The 16,126-nt window shown below is 34.6% G+C and overlaps 1 protein-coding gene and 1 long non-coding RNA gene across 2 annotated transcripts in view; one reads left to right on the top strand and one right to left on the bottom strand.

Annotated features, from left to right (window-relative positions):
• The window catches only part of LOC126053839 (uncharacterized), a 73,585-nt gene extending 67,158 nt beyond the window's left edge, over positions 1-6,427 (bottom strand). The window contains exon 1 of the long non-coding RNA XR_007510501.2: positions 6,261-6,427. This is a non-coding gene — a long non-coding RNA (uncharacterized LOC126053839). The remainder of the gene's footprint in view (positions 1-6,260) is intronic.
• A 3,741-nt stretch (positions 6,428-10,168) lies between these two features.
• The window catches only part of LOC110380257 (homeotic protein Sex combs reduced), a 39,023-nt gene continuing 33,065 nt past the window's right edge, over positions 10,169-16,126 (top strand). Inside the window, exons 1-2 of the mRNA XM_021340187.3 lie at positions 10,169-10,496; positions 13,254-14,172. Coding sequence (XP_021195862.3) covers positions 13,407-14,172 — 766 coding nt within the window. The 5' untranslated portion in view covers positions 10,169-10,496; positions 13,254-13,406. The remainder of the gene's footprint in view (positions 10,497-13,253; positions 14,173-16,126) is intronic.

Below are 16,126 nucleotides of genomic sequence, written 5' to 3'. Positions count from 1 at the left end.
TATTTTTTTTTGCCAACATTAATATTTTCGAAGGGCGTAGTATCAGCTTTTAGAGTATACAATTTTCCCAGCGCTCCATCGGACCCTCCGCGCGCACAAATTCCAAATTGTTTTTGACTGACAGCTAAATGTAAGTTAGCATTGTTTGAGCGACGCACCGCACTTGGAAGCTAGCTCTTTCTCTAATTATTTCTCCACTTCGACTCTAATAACACTGTTTGTTTGGAACTTTTCAGACGGATTGAGGTTACGGGGTGCTTTTTAAAGGGTGAAGATATTTGATGGTAACTATAGATTTTTTAGATGAGTAGGTATTAAAGTTAATGTGTATTGTTTTTTAGGAAGCAAATAAAAAGTTTAGATGTTTCCTTTACGGTACAATTTGGAGGCATTCACGTCTTCTATTTGTTAATATGTAGGTGCTATGTGTTGACCTGGTCATTTATAGTGTTAGTCATACATAAAAAGAAAAGAAAAATGGACCGATAAATATGTATGCGAACAACTTAATAAATATTTATTAATTAAGCCATTTATCAACTTAAAAGATATTCGGGTATTTCCTAATACGAGCTATCAATATCAAGCCTAGATTTTTTCCCAGCGTAATAAATTGAGTCATCCTATGTAAATAAAGCAAAGAATTTACAGACAAATTCCTAGATAGCAAAAATATATTAAGCTAACTAATAAATGACTAAGTTAAAAGCTAAAATTAATTAAGTAAAAGTCCATTCACCGAATTCTTGTGCAAAACTCGCGGTGCCACGAAGGATTGACGGGCAAACAAACAAAACTCTACGGAAATTCTCGAACTTTCCAACCATTTTTATTTACCGAAGAAATCTCATTAAACTGAACACTTGATCGGTTATTTTTATTCTTTACAGTACGGCATAGTTTTAGCTGTGGATATCGATTTAGAACAGCCAATCTGTACAGCTTATTATGTTACAAAGCCATCGCTGACACTATGCTAGATTGTATGAATATGTGAGAGATATAAAATTAAAGAATCACTAATTTGTATATCCTCAAAGTAAAACGAGTATTAACATAACGTGTTTTCATTTTACATTTTCTTATTCGTTCGTGGGAAAATAAGTCTCTAACTCCAATGTTTTAGTTAAAAAGGTTAGGTTTAGTTTAAAAATTAATCAAACCTGAGAGCTTTGTTTTTTCCCTATTTAATAAATGTTGATGTTTATAATGTGATACCGTGGTCAAAATGTTTCAGTTATACTTAATGATAATGCACTAAATGTATGTTAAATTGAAATTTTTCTTTGTTTCAGGTATGGCATTTCTTCTCGCTGCTGTTATAAATAAATGTGCTGAATACAAAAACCCCTTGTTTTATTTCTTTATTTAGTGCCTTTAGTGGTTATGCTACCTTAGTTACATTACATAGTATAGGTCTATTGTAAAAGTTTCACTGAACCTTCTTAGTTATCAAAATTGCTGTTTTGGTTTACCTACTTCAATGGTTGCTTATACAATCTTCAAATAGTTATTTTAAACAGTTCAGTAGCCTGACCATTTACTTTCCTTTCAACAATAACACAAAAATTGGTATATCTGCATCCTTGCTAATTAGAAAATAATAATGGAACATACGTTCTGGCGTATCGTTTAAATCCTAAAAGGTATAAACATAAAGTTGGTACCTAAGTGGGTATATGCATATACCTTTTAAGAGTATCTTAAACATCAGTGACTGATTAAGGGTGAAGGAAAAGTTTGAGGAAACATTGGCTTACAGAGTCCAAACCGTCGCTCATTCCTTCTCAGTATGAAAAGTGTTTGGAAAACAAGCTGATGACAGTAATCAAAAATCAGTCTGTACATCTAAATTTATATATGCTTAAATCTTACTTCCTAATAAATGTGAAAGATTATAATGATGTATATAGGTTTACGTGTATGGGGACAAAATTCCCTCAGAAGGCGAGTGAACCTGCACTACCTAGTACAAAAAAAAAAAAAATTGAACTATGAACATCCTTGTCTGCTTATTTGCTTGCACTGGCTGTCCAAGCCCACGAGTTAGATAAACTGAACAACCCTTCAGGGTTGTTCATATATGTAGCAACATAGAAAGAATGTCATTAAACATGAGCACTTAATAACATCACACGCTGTCACTGAGTGTTTAGCGGTATTAGTAAGGTTGGCGTCGGCCTGACTACCAACGTTTGACAAGGGGCGACACTTTGACTAATGATTCTAACGTCACTCTCTTACTTTCGCCGAGACGAGTGAGTGTCAACAGTTTGGAGTTCGGACTTTTTGGGTAAGTATGCAACAGTGTGCTGTATGGTAAGTTGTTGCGAAGTAATAAAAATAACTCACAGTTGTATACCAGTTCGTGATATAATTAAGTTCGATATGCGATATTCTTTATAACTTGATAAAATACCAAATAAAAAAGAGATGTCTAGCCACCGAGGCTCTCATATTAAACAAATAACAAATGCAAGTTTTGAGGAGATGGTAGAGCAAACTTTCAAAGAGTCAAAATTCAGGGATTTATAAAATGTTACTTATATCTATTGAGTTAGACCAGCCACCACGTGTTTTATTCAGCTTTTAATGTGCCTGTATAGTAGACAGAATAAATAAGTGGCTGTTTTTATCGTATAAAAATAGCAACGAAAGTTTAAAAAGCTCCTATACTCGACAAAAACAAACTCCGTGATCCGTCAAATAAATTCATAAGCTTCAAAATGTATCAAGTTCGAAGCTTACATAGTCTCCCTGTAACAGCAACTTCTTTCGGCGGTACCAGTCGGGTAGCAGAACACATTTATTGGACTGAACCGAACGTGAGTGAACGCTATTGTTTCTAACTCTCGAGCTTTGCATAATATATTGATATCCAAAGTTAGCGAGTTCAAGCAGTCGTTAATACGTAGGTATTGTGTTGAATTATATTCATCGATTGTTAGTAAGCTAGGTAAGGTGAGTAGTTACTATAGATTTTCTTTGCAATTATCAAGTAAAATAGTTTTGGATTATTCTTTATACTTAGTTTTACCAATGCGTAGGCAACGATGCCATTTGAGTCACCTGAGTGACTCAAATGGCATACCCTTAAGAACGAGAAAAAAATTACCACTATTGCACTAACAATGTGGTAGGTACCTATGTTCAATAGAAAACTTTCTTAAAAATAACTATATTTTTTAAGTTAATCGTTCATCAAATAGAGGAATGAAAAATACAATTATAGACAAGATGAAAAAGTAAAGTAGGCTGAAATTTTTTGAGGTCAAGTTTACAAAAGACAGCCCCTAAAACACCCGCTCTTCACCAGTTTCTATGTGCTTTAGTTGTGAAGAAGAAATGGTGGAACAAACTCCCCAGCAAAGATGACTTGTAAGTAACTTTCCACAGAAAATGAGGAAGCAATAGAACAAATCTTATCGCATTTCAAACGGGAAGCCACAGATACAATCAGCGCTTTCCTTGTCATCAACACACAAACATAAATTACAATAAATTGATTATCATCATTAACTCGAAACTACTGTCTTCATTATAATATAACAAATTATTACCGCGTTCTATTTAATTAAAATAATTTAATTGAGATGTTTCTTTTTATTAATAGTCACATAATTATGAATAATCACATCTTATAAGGTCATTGACTTTAGATTATTATTTTTGGTATTTTTACCGTAACTTAATAGGTGTGTCAGCTTTGTTCTTGTTATATATTTGAACTGTCAACATAGGTAAAATATTGCACCAATATTAATTTATCTACCTGGATTGAGAAATAGAAAGATAAGCAATATAAAATATAGCCTTTTTTCGTACACTACTGAACTCTCAATATAATTATCGGAATGTAAATTAGAGGAGATAATTTATTTCACGTATTCAACCGATTTTTTAAGTTCCTTATTCATCAAGAAGCATGTAAAAAATAGTATAGCGCATTAACGCCATCTATACTGCCAATTACAAGCAATGGTAAGCTTCTGAAACATCGCTAGTGGCGCCTCTATCGGCCAAATAGAGTTTCACTCACGTTCTACTTTCAGCGAGTTTCTGGTTCATTAGAATTGAATTGGATTTTTCAAATTAAGGTAAACCTATTATTATAAAATTAAAGGATTTTCAAAATTATTCTAGCATTTTTATTGTAAGGCAATACTTTAATAAGTTTTCTAAATTAACTTCTCATTTAGAAAACTTATTGATGTAGTCGAGCTAGATATATACTCGTTCAGTCATATACAGGAAAAGGAAGTAACGTTTTAGGAGGCAAGCATTTTGGTTGTTTCAATGATTGACTTTTTATATTACTTAATTATTTGCAACGTAGTTAATCAGACAGCATTTTTTGTAGGATTTCATCTATCAAAACATATCAAATCTACTAATTTTAGATTCACAGTTAATAAAGTTATGTCACCAATAAGACGCAATATTTTAAAGTTTTCAAAAATCTGATAGTCAGTGCTTTAGAATTCTTAATGGAAAAACCTTGTTACAGCATATATTATAAGACCTTATATCGAAATCTTAGTAGCTTTCTGATTGACAATTGTATGACCATCTTCAAATGATTTTATCCATTACGGATGTACTTATATTTATGAAATGACAATTAAGACCATACTATTTTTGACTAAGTAAAGTACATGCACACAAATAGGTACATGTAAAATATATAAATATGATAATCACCAGTTAGGTAAAATGCTGAAATATTTTATCAGAAAACTGCATGATAAATGCTCATTGGCAATAAGGTTCGCGGAGGAGTAGTCGGCGTATAGTACTCATTCCCAAGAATGCATCATTAACTATCCAGCCTTTCCCAACTATGATAGGGTGAATTTCCAGTCTAACAGGATGAAGCGGAGTAACAATGTTTTAAACGGAGCGGCTGCCTTTCTGATCTAGGTATAGGACGGTTGAGACCAATTTAACGTGCCTTCCGAAATACTCGGAGGAACTAGTCATGGCAGGATGGTCATCCATCCGTGAATGGACCATACCAAACGTTGCTCTCACTCAACTAATATCGCTAAAACTCAGTTAAGAAGTCCAATTCATGACAAAACATAATTTTTTATTGTTCTCTGCAGTCCAATAAGCAAACAAACATAGTCAAAGGAGTTCTATCTTCCTAGGAGCTCTAAGTATTTTAGATCTCTAAGATTTAAGTTTTTGCTTTCTAGCATAGAAGATGCTAAATAGATGAATTTAAGGAACCTATTTTAAACTATCTATAAAGTATGGCCAATGGCTAGCACTGCCTCCACTGATGGATGAAAGCTCCTCTTTCGAAGTAATTACTTTCTCGATCTAAGTTAAGTATGGAAGATAGGTATGTGACCTATCCAAAAAGCAACGATTCGTGGAATGTACCTGTAAGTATTCGATTTAAAAGCCACAAACGGCTTTGTTTTTTTTTTAATTAAGCGTCATTTAAAGATTTTAAACAAGTTACATTATGTGTTAAAATTCAACATAATCATCCTGTGTATCATCGTTGTTACATCGTAACGATGACTGATTTTTTCTCAGAAGAGTGATCAACATAGGAAGCTCTGTATAAGGATAAGGTCAATTTCGTCTCTTTTAAGTTCTACATAATTATGTAGGTAATGATTGAGGTCCTACTTTTTATATAGGTGTAGATGAAGTAAAATACACGTAAAGACTCCATGTAAAACTCACAAAATAAATAAAACCTACATGTAAAAACCATGCTTACACTGAAAGAAATGTACAGTGACGATTTTCTGCCTATACCTAAGATTAATTCATAGGTAATTAGAACTTTCCTTTAAGCACCTTTAGAAGTAACCTAGTACCTGTTGTAACATAGTCGGTTAAAGTACATCTACAAGAAACTAATCTTGTACATAAAAAAATAAAATTAAAGGAATGTACCTGCTGAAAAGGAAAGATACCAGAAAGAGTTAAAAAGGACCAATGTACAATAATTTCCAATCAGGTAATAACTGTATTATTTAATTAAAATAGCAATATCTAGCTAAAATCTAAGGAGAGAATTTTCCTATAAGAAAACATTAGGTCACCTTTAATCGAAATGGAACAAAATTCCCACCACAAAAACTAAAAATTTTGTTTGAATAATAAATAAAAAAATATTGGTAAATTACTTACTTTATTATATAAAGACATAAATATAGAAATGTATATTTTTACTAACTTTCACCTAGAGCTCGAGAAACAAAAATCTGAAACGGTTACAAAATCATTTTTTCACTTACCCACCACAGGAACACGGCAAACTATCGCCTAATAACTTCCACATTCCAATCACGTGGCCAAAAAACGATAGAAAGTAGGAAAATTTTTGTATAATTTCATAAAGTTTTCAACTATAAAACTGTTTGAAGTTTCTTCATTTACACCCCACTTCAGCGAGTGTCAGGACCAATCGGCGCCCGTCGGAGCACGCAAGAAGCCGCGCCCACGATCACTGCACTACGCATGCTTACACAACGGACGAGCGCTCGAACGACCAACTTCTCCCTCTCACCCGTACTAAACCACACCGTGCGATAGAGACAGCAAACCATTTGCCATTATGATTACATGCAAATTTTTTATTCATTTGCAAATTAAGTGTTGCATTAAGTAATTATGTGTTATTATGTTGGTATCACGGTTAACTTGGTCGTTTAACCAAAGAAACGCGTGATGTTCTAGTTACATTCAAGGGTTGTGCAATTGTTGCTATTAAGTCTACAATTATAGACAATGAAGTACAAAGAATCGAGGATAATACATTAGTTTTGTTTTTAATAACACTAGCATGAAATATGAATTGATGTAAAAAGTGTAAACTCGGAATAAAAGCAAATAATAGTAACACAGTCAAAACAATTTAACGATGATATAAATTAAGTATATTTTTTGTCAAACATTAAATTATATAATGAACATGAAATAAGGTTAAATAATAGTTATTTACTTTTCATTAAAGTTTTTTAGTACAATTTACTAGAAAAGTAATTACTGGATTGCGATCTAGAATTAAAATAAATGAGTGAATAGTTTTAATTGAGACAAAAAAGACTGACCTTTACATAATAAGCTGTAGTTACATCTTTTACTCTGTTCTTTACATTTAAAAGTGATGTACCTAATTTATAGCTATTTCGATATAAATCTTCATCTAGATTATTCGTGTAATAGTAGAACAAACAGGACAAATAAAAATCCAAGACAAGAAGGTGTGTAAGCTCATTTAACTTTAGCAGTCTAAAAAAGTCATCTAGGTATGTAATAAATAATCAAGGGGTTTAAATACTTAGAATTGCATTGAAATAAACCATCATCGGAAATTCCAATCCCATTTCCAAAAATCCAGTAAGACAAAACTGAAGTCAGAACTCCAATCAGATACGACCCTTCAAATTCCGTACATTCTTACACCACCAAAATATATTACACAAAACCCAAAAACCAGTTCCCTATTAAATACCAATAAACGATTTTTAAATAAACATATTAATTTCGTCCTTTTCTATCCGCTTGAGGAAGATAGGGACAGTATAGACCCTAAGGTCGTAAATTATTTTGAGGTGGTTGGCACACATGTGCGTTTGTCACGTGACTAGCTGATTATTAAGTCGTAATAAATTTCGTGGCCCACGGGACGTAGGGTAGGTGTCTACTGGGATATAGCAGACCTTCTAATTTTTTTTGTGATTAACAAAGTAATATGGAAATTTCAACCTGTAAACTTGGGAGATACATAACTTGATATGGTCGTAAATTAAGAAGTTTGGAGTTCAATGGTCATAAATTAGGGAGGTTTTGAGTTTGACAATACAGTTGCAGGTTGGTGATGAAGGATTAGTGAAGCCAGGTGGTCTTCCTTAAATTCTTATTCTATAAGAGAATGTACAGACATTTCAGAGCTTTCATTCAGATAGAGAACCTGGCTTAAAAATATATATTTTCTTTCTACTATGACTTCCATATCAATAATTAACAGGTAGCCAATGTACCTTGGTTGGAGAAGTACTTAAGAATTTTTGGGAAATATATTCTGAAACAATGTATCACAGCGTATTTGTTCTGTATGAGATAATTTGGAGACGGCCAAGAAGACTCTTTTGGCAGCAATCGAGGTCTATCAATCACTTGTCAATCATTTTGGTGTGTAAGCCTGTAAGCAGTTAGTAGCTGCAGTCAGCTTATTTAAATGCTGCTTAGTATAAAAAAGAATATTAAATTCACCTTAATTCATCGCACTTCACTTTGCAACATTAATGGTATCTTGATTTTCATATTATTGAATTGTTACCAACATTGTAACTATTATCTACGTACGTTGATGATTTCTTAAACGGATCTTCAGTTCAGATAATATACGATTATGTCCAGTAATATTTTTTTTTTGGATTGCAGTAATTCTATCTTTATTCACAAATTTTCTAAAGCCACCAACTAAACCTGGTCCCTAAGTTCTAGAACAGACTTTTCCCAAAAGTTTTCTAAGCTAATGCATGCAAATAATTCCTCGTCTTTCATTTGTTTTCCTTTACCATGAACGACAACATCTTACGGGCTTTCTACAAAATTACACACGTTTCACATAATAACCGAACGTGACGAAAACCGTAGTTAAAATTTTCAAAAGCCTCACGTTAAACCGTGAACTCCATTTGCATTACCAAAACATACGGCCCGAATTCGTTCATGAATCGTGTGAAAAAACAATAAATCCAGTATAACATTACGCTATTAGTCAACAGGGTCGTCAGCAAGTGGCGTACTATCGTCATAATTAGCACTTAATTATAATTAAGCCAGTGTACAAGACGAATGTGCCTCGTTAGTGGTTCCCGGCGACTTTACGAACTGTTAGTGATACACTGAATTTAAGGAATGCAATGTGAATTGATGGCAAACTTTTTGCCGTACTGTCTTCGCAGTGGGTTGCGTTTTATGAGATCGTCTTTTGTTTTAAACAGTTCGAAATATTCGAACGTGTGAAGTTTTGAATTGTTTCTTGTTTTTGGATTTTGGTAATCCACAGCTATTGTTGTAATTAATTTTGTTAAATATGTTCAGCAAAAAGATGTGAAGTGGATTCAACGTCTGCTTTGCATTATAAACGGACCGTGACAAGAGCTTTTAAAAATGATTTTAGTAATGATAACTGAAGAATATATTCGCAAACATCGCTGTTTATTCAAAACATGACCTGTAAATATGTTTTTAAAATTAAAACAATTTAAATACATTGCACAACATAAAGCCAGAAAAGTTCTCACAAAGCCACAAACACCAGATAGAGTTTTAGTAAACGTCCCACTTATTTAGATTTATTTTATAAAAATCCTCTATTTTTAATTTCCAGTCGAGCTGCCGTCCGCCATACATCTGCATGTGATTATGAAAATATAGGCTAGTGATACATTTATGCGGTGTGTGGTAATTTTTACTCCTCACCAAGACGTCGTATGTCGGCCATGATGCATGGCGGTTGTCCGCTCATCTAGACTAGGACTAAGCACTTTGCTTGACGAGTTATGGTACCGCTTTTCGAGTGTTTGTGTTATTGTGATAATTATAATAATATTAAGGAAAAATGTGGCTTGCAAGGGTAGGTATATGTTAGAAGGAAGTGACAAAATAAAAGAGAGGTCACATATTTTAATGGTACTTCAAGGATTTATATGAATTTCAGAACTACAGCAGTAAGCATTTCTTGAAACGAAGTTAAATAAAATTACAAAGATGATCCCATAAAACGCCAGCAAAGGTGTGTTAGATATCAGTATTTTAATAAACTTAATAAAGACAACTACTAAGTACAGGAAATAATAGTCTAAATAAAATGGGCGGAGAAACGTATGAAACTGCGCGCCATTCAACAAATTTTCAACCTGGAAAAGCGAACAAAAATGTAAAAAAGATTGCAGTTCACGGCTACCGACAATCGTTTACCATTTACCATCCATAATCATCAATCGGTCCATTGAAATCGGATACGTGGTGTTGCGACGGTGTACCCTAATTACGCTAATCGAAGGAGCGGGCGCGAGAGCGACAGCGGGCGAGCGGAGCGCCGCGAGCGGAGCGGAGCGCACGTGGCGGGCTCAGGTGCGCCCCGCCCCGCTCGCCCCGCCCGCCGCTAGTTTGACGCCGCGTCAACTCAGCCGCTCACCTCGTCGTCAGACGCGCGCTGCACTCGACGCTCGAACGCCGGGAAAACACGAGTCGTTTTTCGCCGCGACGACACGCACCGAAGTTTTCCGAATTTCGAAGTTCGATTCTTGAATAGACTGTAACGGTCGTATTTGATTTTAGTAGATTTTGTTGTTCTATGATTCTAATTTTTTTCTGATATAAAATAATTTATTTTTATTGTGAAAAGTGTCTGCAAATAAACTTGTGGGATGTTTTGTGATTTTGTCAACGATTGGTTGTGATTGGTCGTAAAGTTGGCTGATGCCGCTGTTGGTCACTCTAAGCTTTGAATTGGAGTGAGTATATGACATTATCTTTATTGCTCATTTTTTTCTGTAGGTATAGAAAATTATCGTCAATTGATACAGTTTAATATTGTAAAGGCGCGAGTGGAGAAATCAAAGCGTGTCGCAGTAAATCTCCCAGGACGCAGTGGATTCGAACTGTCCACTTGACACGGAACATTAAAAGTTATTATATCCCAAGAGCTTTTTGGCATTAACAGATATTAAAATAACTTTATGGCTCGATTTATACGATATTATTTGACCATTTTTTAAAGATTATTCAACTTTTATTGCTTGCATTGTAGTAATATTTTATGATCATACAATAACTTTAAATTGCAAACTCACCTGATTTTATTTAACACTTATTCAGGTCCGGAAAAAAGTAAAAGAAATCGGTAGTTTCTTCCTTGTACAGTCAGAACATCAAGCATATCACGTGTTTCCTCAAAAAGAACATTAAAAACATATCAATCAAAGACTTCAAGTCTATGGGAAATACCGCACCCTAGAATCAATCAAATTGATCATATCATCAAAATATTAGAACTAAAGACATTCTCCTATCATATCAAATAACAAGGAACTTACAGTTAATTTAATAGCGAACGACACAATAAAACCAATCAAAGTGCCGAATTAAAATTAAAGCAGACATCCAAAGCACGTTCATCAAAGGATGTCTGGGAATAAACAGAGAGCTACAAGAAAAAAAAAGTTTAAAAAGAAAAAAAAACAAAGCAATGAAATCGTTCGGCCCATTTAATATGGACCGGACGGGACTGACAAAAATTCTAAACTGAAATAAACTGAACACATGTGACTGTATGTCACACGATGTGAGATAGAAGGAACAATGAGATTTGTACTGAATATCATTGTAGGGAAAATTTATCAAAATTGGTAACTTGATGTTCAATAAGGAATAGATTTGATGAAGATGAGTTAGATTGAGTTGGGAGTGTGAAAACTATTGGGAGTTTTGGAATATTAAATCTAAGTTAAGCTGATGCATTTTTGTTGTTCTTACATGTAGATAGTTTGATATCTGCCATAAGCGTTCTTAGATTAATAAGAAGGTGTAACCTATCCTATGGAGCAAGTTTTCTTCAAAATTTTACTTGCCATGTGTATGCAGCATCTATGACAAAGTTTGCTTTTTTAACTTGAAGTTTGATTTAAAACGATAGAGATACTTCTAAGTCCTTACACATCACCAGAGCACTTTTTGTAATATTTGTGATAACATTTAGATTTGTCGGTACCAAAATTGATGTTGTTTCAAGATTCGCCTACTGAAACTTATATGGGTACCTATAGTGAGACTTTATCCGATATGTATATTAATCTTCCTTTTCTGTACTATGCTTCTTTGGTTATATTATGTATCAGTATTATTCAATAGTATTCCAGTCTTATACATAATGTACTAAATACATTTTTAATTGGTAGGCACTAAAATTTCATATCCTGTTTGCTAAATAATAACCATTTGGTCTACTGAGTTCATTTTTATCTTAATCAAGATTATAAATGATATTTAAGATAATTATCTACTTATTGTGTTATAAATTTTGAAGCTGCTAAGTTTTATTATTCAATTATGAAAATAAGCCATTATATGCATATATTAAGAAGTGGCAAGATATATGAGAACCAGATTAAACTTAATGCTCAATATTGTGATAGTTTTATATCTATAAATCACTGCTATTTAAAAGATATTCACAGCGTATTTGCTAGAAAAGAAAAAAATATCATCTCATATTAAAGAAATTAAAATTAATTATTAAGTTACGAAGTTAACAAAAATAAGATTTAAATTATATCTCCAAATGAATCCAAATATTCTTAACATGAATTGATATTACGTTAAAATCCTTATTTATGAACATACAATTTATGATAACGGTGATGTTCGAAGTAAATTCACACATTTATCATTCGGCGAGCAAACGCGACAAATAAATCGGGTGCACAATGACTGCTAATTTGCTCGTAAAGATGTATGCACCGCGCGGAGTACATAAATCGGGAGAAGTCACATTCGGCCTACCGCTTACAGTCATAAAGCTCTGCGGACACTTTTATAGCCCTACCACGTGGCTCCGACACAGTTTTTTCCGCACTTGACTTGACATGTGTACTGCGCTTTAGGAAGTCAAAGGCCTATATTAATTTATTGTTTTAGAATAGACCCCCAACGTGACGCAAGTGGTACATGTGTCCCGTGATTTATGCAACTGCTACTGAGTAGGTACTGTAAAAACGAAAGTGACCGTAAAATGAACCACGTTGCGAACTCTCTTATCGCTCGTGATTATGGCCCACCCTGGCGAATACTTGAAATGGTAACAGAAAAAGAAGAGTTTTTCAAGGGTTATTTTTGAAATATATTAACCCATTTCACTCTTCAACTGTAATTACTCATGTTATACTTACAGATCTTTAGATTTTTTTTACATATTGTGTTCAGTTTATTTCAGTTTTAGCAGTTTTACTATTGATAGAAGTATAGAAACTCAAATGAACGTAATAAATATTTGAAAGAACAGTTAAATAGACATAACTACCTTCAATAAAATGAAATATTATCAGTAAGTCATAGGATAAAATATTGTTGTATTCGAGCCATATATCATGTTCGACAAAACACTGTACTTACATTTTTAAATCAAACACTCAAGATACAATCTGTATTACAACATTTATCACGTATAACGAGACGACGCACTTGACCGACTAATGTGTCTCATTTTATCACAGGTCCATCAATCAAGCTCCACTCTACGGGGACAATTGAAACGGACCGCGAACATCAGTAGCACTTAACATGTCCAACTAGACTATTCAGTGCTCGTCCAAACGATGACAAGTGCCGAGTGATCTTGAGAACAAGGATAAAACACGCTGTTATCGATGAACGAATTAAATTATAACGCTGGGATGAGCTCCTACCAGTTCGTCAACTCGCTTGCTTCCTGCTACGGGAACCAAGCGCCTGGGCGTACTGGGACGCCCGTCGAGCAAGCAGGCCATCCTGGCCTTCCAACACCAGGCGCTGACTATTATAACCCAAATGCTGCGGCTTCTGCATACCCAAATGCTTGTTATTCTCCACCGCAAGTTGGGCATCACTACCCACAACATCCATACGGGACGCCAGCAACCGGAGCGCACATGCAACCGCAAACTATGATAGACTACACACAATTACACCCTCAAAGACTGGGTAGTACGGCCAGTCACATGCATCAGCACTCAAATCCGAGCCCCGGGGCATTGTCCCCCAACCTGATGTCCACACCACCGAGCCAAGCCGCTGGAAATAGTTGTAAATTCGCGGACTCAACCTCTACGACTGGAGTGGCGTCCCCACAAGACTTGTCCACGTCTTCTGGACCAGGTCGAACGTCGCCTGGTTTTGGAGGCGTCGGAGGACAAAATTCTAGTGGAACCACAAGTACTAAACTAGGCCTAACTACACCCATCGCTTCTCCAGTAGAACACAAGGCTAATGTGAACCAGAATATATCAAGTCCCGCCTCCAGCACATCCAGCAACGAGAGCAATGAGGCTAATAATTCTAGCTCAAACACGAAGAATTCTAAGTCTTCTGCATCCAACTCTTCGGCAAATCCTCCGCAGATATATCCATGGATGAAGCGAGTACATCTAGGACAAAGTAAGTGTTAACATTTTTAAATTATCAAGCACAGATTTAAGATCATAACGGTAAAAATATTTTGTTTTATTAATGATTTTTCTGCCGCGAGAATAATCAAAATTATGAACGCCTTGATTCACACTTTTTTACCACAAGCGTGAAATCACAAATGATTTAGCTTCGTCGGCTAAACTAATAACGGCAGCTACGGCCACGCCTCTATCAAAAACCAACAGTTTGATGTAATAGAAATAAAACAATCCATCAATTGGTAGCTAAGGTGGAGACAAAACAAATTATATATCTATTTATAAAGCATTAGCATGCATTGTTGGATCGATATGGCTGGCTGATGGATGGTGTCCATAATAAGGCATAATGGCTTTGTTGGCGGGCGCTTACAACTGAACATCCGAAGCCTTTTTTCTTCTCGTATCCTAATGATGGGGAAAGTTCGTAGTCATCATGACGTTTCATTTGACGGATCCTAACCTTAAGCGTGAATTGGGTTATTCAAGGGTTAATCTGCTTTAAATTAGAATTCGGGAGCATCGAGTAAACTATTTGTTCTTTTTCTTCACGGAACATTATTTGAAATTCTGACCGTGTTTAAAATATTGTTTTAAACTAGTTGAGTGATTTAAAGGCTATCTTGTAATTGGTTTATGCGGACAGCGTCAGCCTTGTTTAAGATGTGTGAAAAAACACAGAATTCGAAAATCAAAAAGTGATATATCAGTGAGATAGTAGTAAGTAACAAGACACAGGATGGCACTGCGGCTGCCCCTGTCTCGTAGATGTCCCGATATAAAGACATGAGCAGATGTCACTGTTACAGCCCACTGTTTCGGCGAAATTATACAAAATTCGTATTGTTATAAGTAGCACAAATCCGTGTCGACCTTGCCAAGGCAAGCGATGTTTTCTTAATTGGTTTATTTTTGAAACTCTTGCGCATGTGGTTAGTTGTCTTTCAGGCGATTGTGACAGAACTTTTTACTATTTGCGACAAATTATGTTTGAAATTGTTAATTTATAGAATGGTCTGTTTCAAAAAAGGCATTTTCAAAATTAATCAACTCATGTACCTAGATTTGGTTATCTGCATTTCTACTGTGAAAACTCAACGTTCAATTGTTTTTAACAACTACTTGTAGTCTTGCCTAGACTGCATTGATAAAGCTTGAATCACTACTTGTAAATCTATAAAGTAGATACTGTTTACCAAACTTTATCTGGTTATCTTCTATTCACATTATTGGGGTAGTCTTTCACCTCTATTCAATATCAACACTGCTAATTTTAGAAACGAACGAACAAGATGACTCAATGAGAAAAATTTTGGCAAAGTGCACAAGATTACATTCAATATTCAAATAAATTAAAATTGTAGGAGACACTCTTGACAGTGCTGTCATCGATGATTGCAAACACCAACGAAATGGATACCATTCATAAATCACCAGAGACCTGCTAAAGAAAATAAATAGTATTCATACAGGCATACGGCAAAACCCTGTTATTATACCCAACAAGTCTGTAGGTTTGACAAAGCCTTATTAAAATGTACGTTTCAACCGATAGGCCTATTGCATACGGGCTACTGTTGGGAAATCGCAAGACTTCTGCGACTAACAATCTAAGCAAATCTAACTGTAAAGTACGAAGGTATTTCGAAATTAGAAATAAGTAGATATCCCACGTGTTTTATAAAGTATGCATAAATAATAACTTAATAATATACCGAAATTAAGACCGATTTTTTTTGTCCTTTAGAGCCTCAACAACGTTACAGTATTTCATGATTCATAATGAAAAAGTATTAAAGGATTTCAGATTGACTCCTGAAATTACCTATTGTGTAACCTAACATAGCAATCGTTGACATATGAATAGACGCTCAATTGATTTATTGCGCCTTTTGAAAAATGTTATAAGATACTCCAACATTTAAGTTACAGCTTTATTTGAA

This window comes from Helicoverpa armigera, chromosome 14, assembly GCF_030705265.1.
Source record: "Helicoverpa armigera isolate CAAS_96S chromosome 14, ASM3070526v1, whole genome shotgun sequence".
Taxonomy (NCBI): domain Eukaryota; kingdom Metazoa; phylum Arthropoda; class Insecta; order Lepidoptera; family Noctuidae; genus Helicoverpa; species Helicoverpa armigera.
The sequence above is the reverse complement of the archived record's forward strand: the minus strand, read 5'-3'. Positions and strand labels throughout refer to the sequence as shown.